Here is a 12,612-nt window from a genome sequence, read left to right on the forward strand (position 1 = left end):
GTATTATTGCAGTACAGTGCTGCTTGCTTTTTTGGAAATTAAAAAATCATAAGGAGTTCGTGCAAAAATGCTCGCTATGGTTGGCTTTTCCGAGGAATAAAAAAATACATAGGTCACCCGCAAAAAAAATACATTGGTGATTTGTGCAAAAATGCTTCGGCCTAGAGCCCTCACTCACTGACATGTAGGGCCGTACATACTGATATGTCTGCATATGTATTTTGTGACCGTATGTGCATGCTTGAGTCAAGTTAAGTGACTGCAATTCCGTATTTTCAAAGTTCTAGCACCAAACTGAACATCGAGCGCAAGTTCTGTGACTCCCGGTGATATTACCTCTATTTAGAATAATGTTTTGCATCTTTAGTTTCAATAAAAATGTTAAGGATAGTCTTTATCATGCTTATTTTGCAAGTATACATGTTGCTGTTTGAAAACAGAAAGTTTACCGCTATTGCAAAAATTTCCTACAAAAGTCAGAGAATGGTATAATGTTGAAACTTTTTGCATATTGAGCTCTGATAAATCTTCTACAGCGTAGAATTTTTTCTCATAATTTTTGGATTTAGCGAAGTATGATGAATATTGCATTCTTTACAGACTATACTATTTTGGCAGATTGCTGTTATGGTTGCATTGTTTGCATATGTTTGCTTGTTTAATGATTCTATTTGAGGATAGGAGTATTAAATATGCAGAGACATTTAGTATGCAATGTTGAATAATTATTTTAGTGATTTGTTACAGTAAAAAATGATAAGGCTTTTGCATTGGTTTATACTAACTTATCTCATGAGTTCTTGTTGAGTTTGGTGCGGATGAAGCTTTTGATAAAGAGATAAACCATGATATGAGAGGAATTGAGGAGACACAAAAGTTCAAGCTTGGGGATGCTCAAGGCACTCCAAGATAATATTTCAAGAAGTCTCAAGAATCTAAGCTTGGGGATGCCCCGTTAGGCATCCCACCTTTCTTCTTCAACAACTATCGGTTAATATCGGTTGAGCCTAATTTTTTGCTTCTTCACATGAGTTGTGCTATCCTTGCAATGTCATTTTATTTTGCTTTGCTTGCTGTTTGAATAAAGTACCAAGATCTGAAATTCTTAAATGGGAGAGAGTCTTCACTTAGCTACATAATTATTCAACTACTCATTGATCTTCACTTATATTTTTCTGGAGTAGTTTGTCATTACTCGTGTGCTTCACTTATATCCTATGAGTAAATGGTTGAATGAGTTGAATGTCATAAATCTGAAATTATATATGTCTCATTTGCTTATCCCGTCGGGAGTAATGACTTCACATCTAAGAAGTAGAGGTTGTAAATTTATTGAAGGTTAGTAAGCATTGTATTGATCATTTGAACAAGTCATGAAAGAATATTGAAGGAACAGAGATTTCACATATAAATATACTATTGAAAGAATATTGAAGAATATTGTGAGCACTCATTAAATATAAAATGCTAAAGAGTTGATGTTGGACAAGGAAGACAACATAATGGGTTATATTTTCTCATATCTCAGTTAACGTGTATTGTCATGGATCATTCAAACATGTTGAGCTTGCCTTTCCCCCTCATGCTAGCCAAATTCCTTGCACTAAGTAGAGGTGCTACTTGTGCTTCCAAATATCATTAAGCCCAGTTTTGCCATGAGAGTCCACCATACCTACCTATGGATTGAGTAAGATCCTTCAAGTAAGTTGTCATCGGTGCAAGCAATAAAAATTGCTCTCTAAATATGTATGATCTATTAGTGTGAAGAAAATAAGCTTTATACGATCTTGTTATGGAAGCAATAAAAGTGACGGACTGCATAATAAAGGTCCATATACTAGTGGCAATATAAAGTGACGTTCGTTTGCATTAAAATTTTGTGCATCCAACCTTAAAAGCGCATGACAACCTCCGCTTCCCTTTGCGAAGGGCCTATCTTTTACTTTATGTCTTTTACTTTATGCAAGAGTCAAGGTGATCTTCACCTTTCCCTTTTTCATTTTATCCTTTGGCAAGCACCTCGTGTTGGAAAGATCCTGATATATATATACAATTGGATGTAAGTTAGCATGAACTATTATTGTTGATATCACCCAAAGGTGAATACGTTGGGAGGCAACACTATAAGCCCCTATCTTTCTCAGTGTGCGATTGAAACTCCATAACCATTAGTATTGCGTGAGTGTTAGCAATTGTAGAAGACTATATGATAGTTGAGTGTGTGGAGTTTGCTAAATCAAAGCTCTGACATAGACCCTTCCTGAAAATAAGATGAATTGTAATTGTTTGATGACTGAGAATGAAGTTTGCTAGCTTTCAAGAAAGTTTATGGTCTATGCTTTAACATGTGAATTGCTTGTTACTTGTTCGTGAGAAGTTTTATGAGATGAACTACTATTATGACATATAATCATGCTAGAAAAGGTGATTGAAATTAGCATTGATCAAACTTGTGCACCATCTAGCATTCACACTTCATAAATTCTTTCTTTTATCATTTACCTACTCGAGGACGAGCAGGAATTAAGCTTGGGGATGCTGATACGTCTCCAACATATCTATAATTTATGAAGCATTCATGCTATTTTATTATCTATTTTGAATGTTTACGGGATTTATTAGACACTTTTATATTACTTTTGGGACTAACCTATTAACCGGAGACCCAGCCCATATTGTTGTTTTATTGCCAATTTCAGTATTTCGAAGAAAAGAAATATCAAACGGAGTCCAAACGGAATGAAACCTTCGGGAGCGTGATTTTTGGAACGAACGTGATCCAGGAGACTTGGAGTTGAAGTAAAGGAAGCTTCGAGGTGGCCACGAGGGTGGCGGTGCGCCCACCCCCTGGGCGTGCCCCCTGTCTTGTGGGCCCCTCGAGGCTCCCCCGACCGACTTCTTTCGCCTATATAAGCCCACATACCCTAAAACCTTCGAAGAACAAGATAGATCGGGCAAGCCTCTGTAGCCACCAAAAACCTCTCGGGAGCCCGTTCCGGCACCCTGCCGGAGGGGGGATCCCTCACCGGTGGCCATCTTCATCATCCCAACGCTCTCCATGACAAGGAGGGAGTAGTTCACCCTCGGGGCTGAGGGTATGTACCAGTAGCTATGTGTTTGATCTCTCTCTGTCTCTCTCTCTCTCTCGTGTTCTCTCTATGGCACGATCTTGATGTATCACGAGCTTTGCTATTATAGTTGGATCTTATGATGTTTCTCCCCCCTCTACTCTCTTGTGATGAATTGAGTTTTCCTCTTGAAGTTATCTTATCGGATTGAGTCTTTAAGGATTTGAGAACACTTGATGTATGTCTTGCCGTGCTTATCTGTGGTGACAATGGGATATCACATGATCCACTTGATGTATGTTTTGGTGATCAACTTGCGGGTTCCGCCCATGAACCTATGCATAGGGGTTGGCACACGTTTTCGTCTTGACTCTCTGATAGAAACTTTGGGGCACTCTTTGAAGTACTTTGTGTTGGTTGAATAGATGAATCTGAGATTGTGTGATGCATATCGTATAATCATGCCCATGGATACTTGAGGTGACAATGGAGTATCTAGGTGACATTAGGGTTTTGGTTGATTTGTTTCTTAAGGTGTTATTCTAGTATGAACTTATGATAGATTGAACGGAAAGAATAGCTTCATGTTATTTTACTACGCACTCTTGAATAGATAGAACAGAAAGGATAATTTTGAGGTGGTTTCGTACCCTACCATAACCTCTTCGTTTGTTCTCCGCTATTAGTGGCTTTGGAGTGACTCTTTGTTGCATGTTGAGGGATAGTTATATGATCCAATTATGTTATTATTGTTGAGAGAACTTGCCCTAGTGAAAGTATGAATCCTATGCCTTATTTCCTACCATTGCAATACCGTTTATGCTCACTTTTATCATTAGTTACCTTACTGTTTTTATATTTTCGGATTACAAAAACCTAAATCTACCATTCATATCGCACTTGTATCACCATCTCTTCGCCGAACTAGTGCACCTATACAATTTACCATTGTATTGGGTGTGTTGGGGACACAAGAGACTCTTTGTTATTTGGTTGCAGGGTTGTTTGAGAGAGACCATCTTCATCCTACGCCTCCTACGGATTGATAAACCTTAGCTCATCCACTTGAGGGAAATTTGCTACTGTCCTACAAACCTCTGTACTTGGAGGCCCAATAACGTCTACAAGAAGAAGGTTGTGTAGTAGACATCATCGGTGCCGATGCGCGTCGGCGGGAAAGCTCGAACGGAGGAAGAATGATGGCGGGAGTTGGGGCGGTGAGGGAGGGGCTAAATAGGGGTGGACTCGGCGGGAGGCGAGCCGAAATCCTCCCGCCGATTTTTCGGCGACGCGGGCAAGCTCAATCCATCTCCCCTGGCTCGCCCGAGCCAGGCTCGCGAGCTACTGCTGATTCGTGCGTTTCCCCTGGGCTTGGCCTGGACGTGCTTTAAGTTTCGTACGATGTGGGCCGCACAGTTAACGCAGGAAACCAAACGGGCCACTTTCTTCCCGCACAGGCCAGGCTGGGCCTAATGTGGGCAACCAAACACGCCCTATATGTATATCAGTACTAATATGTCTTCAGCATTTGGATCTAACATAGGGAACACAATACCTGTCCAATTAAGGCCAGATGGTTCATCAATAGACTCCATTGATCCCTTATGTTGTTCAAGAATTTCAGCATTTTTGATCTAACAATTGATTTGACAAGTCTGGGATGTGATTTTCTGGCTTGGGTAGTTACTTGTAGTATTTATTTTGACAACTAGCACTTCAAAACAATAAAAACTAGAAGAATGCTTGTGCATTGCAACGGGGCCACATTAACTTTAAGAGTTCAATATTACGACATTGGCGACCTTTTTTACCATCAAATCCTCACACACACACTCTCCCTCCTTCTTCCTCACTCTCTCTCCCTCTCTCCCTCTCTCTAACACACACACATATCCATCTTATTGGGTACGGGACCATAATCCATCTATTTCACACACACACACGCTAGTGCATAACAATATGGATTATGTGTATTATATTTGCCACCAGAACTGAGGGAATTAATTTCATGTAAATCGGCCATCCACAGCTCCAAGAATACGCGGAGGAGGTGGCCCGGGTCAGCGTCGGCGCCGTCCGGCGCGGGCCCGTGGCCCGCTTCCAAGTGCACGTGCAATGCACGTCTTCACAAATATTATAACCAGATGTGAGAAATCACATACTAACACGATGTTGCAATCAATTTGTAATTAAAGAAGTCAAAAGTCTTTTTTCTTAAACCAGAATTCCTTATGCTGGAGTTTAAACAAACCCCACAATAACATGATCAATTTTTTTGCTCTACTTATCACCTAATTAAGCAAATGCATGACTTATGAAGCGGATAAGAAATCATGTTAACTTGGAACTAAAATTCCAACAAAAGAGTGAGAAACAAACCTTTTTATCATTGCTCAGAAGTCTGAACCTCTCCTTATTTGTTAGTGAAATGTGAGTATGTTTGGAAGATAATAATTTCTTATGCAACATATGCTTTTACATCTGAAAGAGCTACAAAATATGTTCACCTACCTATGTTCACTTCCTAAATCAAGCGGATAAAATTATTTCTATCGGCAATATAAAATACTAAACATTAGAAAGAAAGGGACAATCTCCACTAACCATGCAAATATTCTGACCATGGGATATTTAGGCTGGCGTATATGGGAAATCAAAGCTAAAATGACTTGATGAGTTAGGGATACATCAATAAATATTGTAAAAAGTGATAAAAACAAATCTGCAGCAACTCGCGACCCCACAAACTCGTATTCGCAATGAGCAAGTTAGTGAGGCCGCCACGGTAGGCTAGCACCAAGGGACAAGGGCAACAACCGCCTTCCCATCCAACCTACTGATTCTGCTGGCGTTACTTTCATCCTAAGCCCATGAGTACCGCTAGTGTGTTGCCACGTACGGAGAAACTATGAGCTGAAATTTTCATCCAAATCATGAAAAATGTTAATGTTCTTCTCCTCTCCCATCCCTCGTGTGAACATACCCAATTCGTGGTTGACTCGCTACATTCAGCGTAGCTCTGATGTGCACTGCCCTCGCTCTTGATTAGTTGCCGCAGTGCCACGTATCTACGCCAACAAGCTGGGGAAACAAATGCAAATGTTACACCGAGTCAAAATCAACCATCCCACAATCGTAACAATAGAAAAGATAATAACCAAAATTTAACAGAAGAACTACTGCTTGGCTCCCAGGTCCATCTCGATAGCCCTTGATCTGGCTGCTGAGCTTCTCCTAGCCGCCTCAACATCACGTCATTACCAAACATGTAGTGAATGTCTAGTGGGACAAGGATTAAGAAATAACATGAGGTGAAAATACGATGGCTGTCAATTCCATAAGACGATCCAAGTAATTTGACAAAACAGATCGGGAGCATCTTGTATAATCTCAAAAAAGCAACTAAAAATATGATAAATTAACTGATGAAAATCAGCCCCTGCTCTCATTCATGCTCGCTTTTGTAATGGGAGGCAAGGAATGGGGATACCGAGAGAAGAAAGGATCACATGGACGGCAAGCCTCCACCATCGGCAAGTGGGGTTGCTTCACATCCAATCTCCACGGCCGCCGCCTCCATGGGGACGACCTCCCATGTTCACAACCGGACTCCCAATCGGCCGCTGCCTTGCCCACCTTGACGACGAAGTAGTCCCTCCCTTCGATCCCATTCGCAACGGAGGCAACACCTATCCCAGCAGACGGGTCCGCAGTGAGATCCCTACCGGATTGTGGTCGCGCCTCCCCAAACCTCACCGCGGGACACATGAGAGGGCGTCGTTGCCATGGTCAGGCTTGGATGGGGAAAGGAGGCGACATAGCAGTAAAGGCGCCTTCGCCGGGATTGGTGGCGACGGCGGCGGCGAGCGAGCGGCAGGACGGCGGCGGCGAGAGAGTAGGAGGGTGGTGGCGGCAGTCCATCGGCCGCCGTGACGTGAGAGGAGGATGGGGACGGGGCCGCGATCTGGACGTATGGAGCGGTCGAGAGGAGGGGAAGCAGGCGGCTGGGTTTTTCCATCGTGCGGGGTTTGGGGGAGGTCAAACGAGAGGTTTTTTTTCATGCGGGAGGCAGAGCAACGAGGGCAGATGTAGGGAGACGGGACGCGGTCGGTTGGCAGGAAAAGGAAAGCTACACATTTTTTAGGCAGTAGAGATGATTGATGATAAGAAAGGAAAAATCACATCAATATAAGGAAATATCCCATGAATAGATTGATTGCGTTTTTTTTATATGGTAACTAATCTGATCATCAATACTTGATTGATTGCGATTTATTTTTTATATGGTAACTAATCTGATGGGTTTATGTGAGTGGTGAAGCGAAAAGGCGGGTGGGAAGAAGACGAAATAAAACCAACGAAAATGATGAGGCAAAATAAAACCAGCGAAAAATAACCGGCGGACTATTCACCAACTGCTCCATTAGGAGTAGAGATAAGAACTTCTGAGGCTGAAAGCATGGACATGCTTCCCACTTTAGTAGGTACTCCCTCCGTTCGATAATAGATGACTCCAGGGGGGCGGAATCGTGAACAAATCAATTTTACAATAAGGCCCTTCCGAAATTTAAAATCATTACAATCCAGTACCCAGTTCTCCGTCCGCTCGTCGCGATCCACCGCGCGGAACCTCCGTCCCCCGGCCAGAACCTCAATCTCCCGCCTGCCAGAACCTCGAGCTCCATCCCCAGCACTAGGATCCCGTCGCCGGCGTCAGCTCCTCGAGCTCCCGCACCCAGCACCTCGAGCTCCCCACCTCCGAGTACCTCGAGCTCCATCTCCGGCAGCAAGATAGCGCCGGTGACTCCAGCACATCGAGCTCCGTCTCCGCCGCCGCCAGGCTCAGGCGCCGAGGCTCCATCTTCCACTGCTGCCAGGCTCAGGCGCCGCGGCTCCATCTTCCGCCGCTGCCAGGCTTAGGCGTCGCGGCTCCATCTTCCGCCGCTGCCAGGCTCAGGCGCCGCGGCTCCATCTTCCGCCGCGGCTCCATCTTCCCCTCCTCGTTGCTGTAGCATGGGCAGGCGTCCCTGCATCTCCACGGCCAGGTTCGTGGCCACAGGGGTGCAGCTGCTACCACTGGTTCTTCTGTAGATGTTGATCCTCTGAAGGATCTGTAGATGTTGATGTTGGTGCTGATGCTACCACTGGTTCTTCTGTAGATGCTGATGCTACCACAGGGGTGCAGCTGCTACCACCATCTCCTCTGAAGGATCTTCTCGCGCGCCACCACTGGTTGCTCGCGTTTTTCTGTTTCTGTAGATGTTGTTTGAACGACTTGAGTTGTCTGAAGAGAGCCAGTTTCTTCAGGTGCAGCAGGGCCATCTTCAGATTTGTCGTTCTCCCAACCGATCCTTTTGAGGCTGCCCCAGAATTCCTCATCCTCCTCTGCTGGGCTCATCTGCAGCAATTTGAAACATGTAGTAAGACCACTCTCCTGGAATGTATCGACACAACACTAAGATGTCGTCTAATTTTTGTCTGAATCATATTGTAGGATGCTTACCTTAACATCAGTGATATCAACCAAGTTGTCATTGAGGAAGCTTTTAAACTCCTGGAAGTTCTCCTCTGTGGGGCGGTCGTGGCCACTGTGAGGCCAAATAGCCTGCCAACAATAAAGTTCAGGTGGTGTCAGCATGTTGCCTGATAAAACTGGATGTAATGTAAGAGTTGTTTGCAGATAAGAATTGCATACCTTCAGAGTCCCATTTTCAGCAACCAGTCTCCCAGCAGCAGAGGTAGCTCCCCTAGCAAGCAATCTAGAATGCTGAAATTTACCTTTCTTCTTCTGCAATTTATAAAGGCAAAAAAGATTCATATTACACACTGAACTGACATTTCTACAGTTGATACATTAGGGCTGCCTATACAAAAGCACCAAGTAGGCTTCTAGAATGAAAAATACAACTGAATATCTTGTGATTATCTCTCAGTCTCTCAGCCCACGTATAAGAAATTAGCAAGCGAGGCAACATATTTCAGTCTATCGGTCTTAACATGTGCATGTTCTGAAACAAGTGAGGCCCACAATAAAGCCAGCCAACGAGATAGAGAGATTGAGATTTTGCATTTCTATGCCTGATGAGAATTGGCTGGAACTCCCTGGCCTCATTTCCGAGAATTACATGACATAGTCTATATGGATGAGAAATGGTTCAATCTGACACAGGAGGAGAACGGCTACTTGCTGCTTCCCGAAGAACCTGATCCCTTACGCACCTTGCATCATAAGGATAGCATTGCGAAGGTGATGTTTCTTGCGGCCGTGGCTAAACCAAGATATGGCAATGTTGGTGTCGTCACGTTTGATGGAAAGATAGGCATTTGGGCCTTTGTCACAGAGTCTCCGACTCAAAGGAGTGAAAATAGAGAAAGAGGGACACTTGAACTCAAATCATTGAAAGTTACAAGAGATGTAATGAGGTTCTGTATGTGTGAGAAACTAATTCCAGCTATCCATGATATGTGGCCTGATGAAGATGAAGAACGGACCATCTTTATCCAGCAAGATAATGCTACACCGCATCTTAAGCCTAGTGACGAGATTTTTCGACGGGCCGTAGAACAGACCGGTCTGGATATCAAGTTGATCCAGCATCCTCCAAATAGCCCCGACCTGAATATTCTTGATCTCTGCTTCTTCAGGTCTCTCCAGTCGCATACTGATTGCAGAGCACCTCAAAGCATAAGGGAATTGATAGAAGGCGTGGAGGAAGAATATCAAAACTATGATGTCAACACGTTAGCTCGAAGCTTCATGACACTGCAATCATGCATGAGAGAGATTATGAGAGAAAAAGGAGGGATAGGCTACAAGATTCCTCACATGCAAAAAGAGCGCCAGCAGCAAGAAGGAAGGCTTCCTATTGCTCTCTCTTTAAACGTTGAGCTAGTTGAGCATACCTTAGCACTTATAGCAGCAGCAGACCTCGAGGCAGCAGCAGCAGCACCTTTGAAGCGGAGAAAGAGAAAGAGGAGCAGCAGCACCCTCCAAGCAGAGAAAGGGAAAGAAGACCAGCAACATCCTCCAAGCAGCAGTACCCTACAAGCAGTAGCAGCAGCACCACCACCTTCGAAGCAGAGAAAGAGAAAGAAGGGCAGCAGCACCCTCCAAGCAAAGAAAGGGAAAGAAGCAGAGAAAGGGAAAGACGACCAGCAACATCCTCCAAGCAGCAGTACCCTCCAAGCGGCACCACCTTCGAAGCAGAGAAAGAGAAAGAAGAGCAGCAGCGCCCTCCAAGCAAAGAAAGGAAAAGAAACAGAGAAAGGGAAAGGAGCAATTACATGTCATTTTTTTGTATTAATGTCAGTAAAGGAAAGAAGTAACAGGCAGAATTCCAAATCAAAATTGACCGCTGACCGAGTTCATCTCTGTTTGTACTAATCAATCAAAACATGCAGAGAGGACTCTCCATCGATCACTTGCTAGCTGCTCACAGTTAACTGAACATGAAAATACTGAACCAAACATGCTACTCCTAGTGTTTCAAGCTCATCATGCTACTGGAATAAAAAAAGAAAGACTTGAAAATGAAGACAAAAATGTTCCAAGACTGAATTAGGAGTAATAATTATTTTTTCTAGAAACACATCAGTGGTAAGATGCATGACATTACGAAAGTGACAATTCAAGCTAAACAACATTTACATTGTTTTATAAATATATTTAGTCATTCTATTGACATTGAGTGAATACTACAAAATATCAACCTTGAGTGAATACAAATCCGAATGTGCTGCTTCAGGTAATTGACATTGTCTTGCAACTAAATTGTTTTTAGAAAATGCAGATGTCATTTTTATCATATTTGGGACTCTGCAATTTCTTACTCACTGAATTTATCATATAATGTTGTTCATGATCAATGGTGAAAGAACTAAACACCGATGGTTACCATGGGTGAGCGTAGTGATTGGAATTGCTTATCCTCTCGGACGTCGGCACGCTGTTGTTGGTTGTCGGGCACAAGGCAAGGGTGGGGGGCCTCTTCTGCACGCCAAGGTAGCTCGGCTTTGTGCCACTTGAGCAGCCAAGAGAGCAAGAGAAATAAACAAACACACATGTCAAACCACCGGAAAAGAAGAAATTCAGTTAATTGTTAACTGCATCGTCCCCTTCTTCAGAGAGAGCTCAGGTTCTGAATTTTCCCTTCAGTGTACACACAAGTGGAGAACAAAAAACCTAGCAGAAACAGAGGACTGAACCAAGATATGGCAAAGAATAGCTGACTGTTTCTGAAGATGCAGCCTAGCGCCCAAATTTGTGCGCCATCTGTGCGGGATTTGTGCGATCTCAAGTCGCACGTAAGTGGCAAAAAAAGACTAATGCAGACTACAGACTACAGACTAATGCAAGCGGGATTTGTACAGACTAATGCAGGACAAAAAATACTAATGCTTTGATCCAATCTAATGGCGCCTACAGACTACAGAGAGGAACTGAACAGTATACTTGAGAATGGAGAAAGGGATTCCAGAGGTGAGAGGTGGCTGAGTTGCTAGGCTGACCATGATGTAGAGTACGGAGGAGGCGGCGATGGTGCGGTACCGCCCGAGCCATGAGTCGGCGACGGCGGCGCCGAGCAGCGACAACATCGACGCGGCGCCCGACCACGCGTTGACGGCCGCGGGCGCTAGGGCAGCGGCTGGCAGAGCTCCTCGACGGGTGTGCCGGCTGGCTTGGGATGGAGTCAGAGCTTGCGTACTGCCGCTCCAGGCCGCCGCCCGCAATCCTGCCCGCAGATCAACCACCGGCGATGTGGCAAAAATTGAAGCTTGAGACGGTGGGAAACAAGGAGGGGGACGAGCCGGCAGCATCAGAGCGTGATTCTGGGGAGGAAGGCGGCATGGGGCGGGGGAGCGAGGAAGGCGGCGGGGGGCAGCGCCGGAGAGCCAAGACGGCGAGCAGGCGAGCAAGAATGGCGAGCCACGGAGTTTGTGTCGGGAGCGGAGGACCGCGGGATTGGTCGGAAAAAATAGGAGGACTGTTTCGCAAAAAATAAAACGACCGGGTCATCTATTACCGAATGGAGGGAGTACTTCTGTGCCACTGATCGATGTCAAGTAATACAACAATTTTACTGTCATTTTTTTCTTTTTTGTCCAATTTGCCTATCATTCTAATCACACTGTCGGTATTTCATATTCATGTTCAGACTTGCATGCTCTTAAGAACTGCATGAGTATTTGTATTGTGCGTTCATACTTAGATCTCTTGATTCTCTAGACAATGATGACATAGGTAATTTTAATTGTGTTTGTGATTTCTTCCATGGAAATTAAAATTATGTCCGTAATATCTCCAATTGATTCATGGGTACCTTCTGTTGGGGAACATAGTAATTTCAAAAAAAAAAAATCTACGCACACTCAAGATCATGGTGATGCATAGCAACGAGAGGGGGGAGTGTTGTCCACGTATCCTCGTAGACCGAAAGCGGAAGCGTTAGCACAATGCGGTTGATGTAGTCGTACGTCTTCACGATCCGACCGATCAAGTACCGAACGCACGGTACCTCCGAGTTCAGCACACGTCAGCTTGATG

General features: G+C 44.3%; 1 protein-coding gene and 1 long non-coding RNA gene across 4 annotated transcripts; one reads left to right on the forward strand and one right to left on the reverse strand.

The window, feature by feature from the left end:
• Positions 1 to 7,455: 7,455 nt before the first annotated feature.
• Positions 7,456 to 12,014, reverse strand: LOC119365012 (IQ domain-containing protein IQM4-like). 3 transcript variants are annotated; one of them, XM_037630592.1, is made up of 6 exons: positions 11,577 to 12,014; positions 9,972 to 11,089; positions 9,685 to 9,831; positions 8,764 to 8,856; positions 8,572 to 8,673; positions 7,456 to 8,466 (listed from the first exon to the last, which is right to left on the reverse strand). In XM_037630592.1, the coding sequence occupies exons 3-6, from the start codon at positions 9,727 to 9,729 to the stop codon at positions 8,257 to 8,259; spliced, it is 450 nt and encodes a 149-aa protein (XP_037486489.1). In that variant the 5' UTR covers positions 9,730 to 9,831; positions 9,972 to 11,089; positions 11,577 to 12,014; the 3' UTR covers positions 7,456 to 8,256. The 3 variants fall into 3 exon arrangements, with proteins under 3 accessions (XP_037486489.1, XP_037486487.1, XP_037486488.1); XM_037630590.1 differs by lacking the exon at positions 9,685 to 9,831 and having other exon boundaries at positions 10,964 to 11,089; XM_037630591.1 differs by lacking the exons at positions 9,685 to 9,831; positions 9,972 to 11,089.
• On the forward strand, positions 8,359 to 8,782 carry LOC119365013. The gene is made up of 2 exons (XR_005175267.1): positions 8,359 to 8,488; positions 8,563 to 8,782. It is a non-coding gene; the product is annotated as an uncharacterized LOC119365013 (long non-coding RNA).
• Positions 12,015 to 12,612: the final 598 nt, after the last annotated feature.

The sequence above is a fragment of the Triticum dicoccoides genome, chromosome 2B, assembly GCF_002162155.2.
Source record: "Triticum dicoccoides isolate Atlit2015 ecotype Zavitan chromosome 2B, WEW_v2.0, whole genome shotgun sequence".
NCBI classification, from domain to species: domain Eukaryota; kingdom Viridiplantae; phylum Streptophyta; class Magnoliopsida; order Poales; family Poaceae; genus Triticum; species Triticum dicoccoides.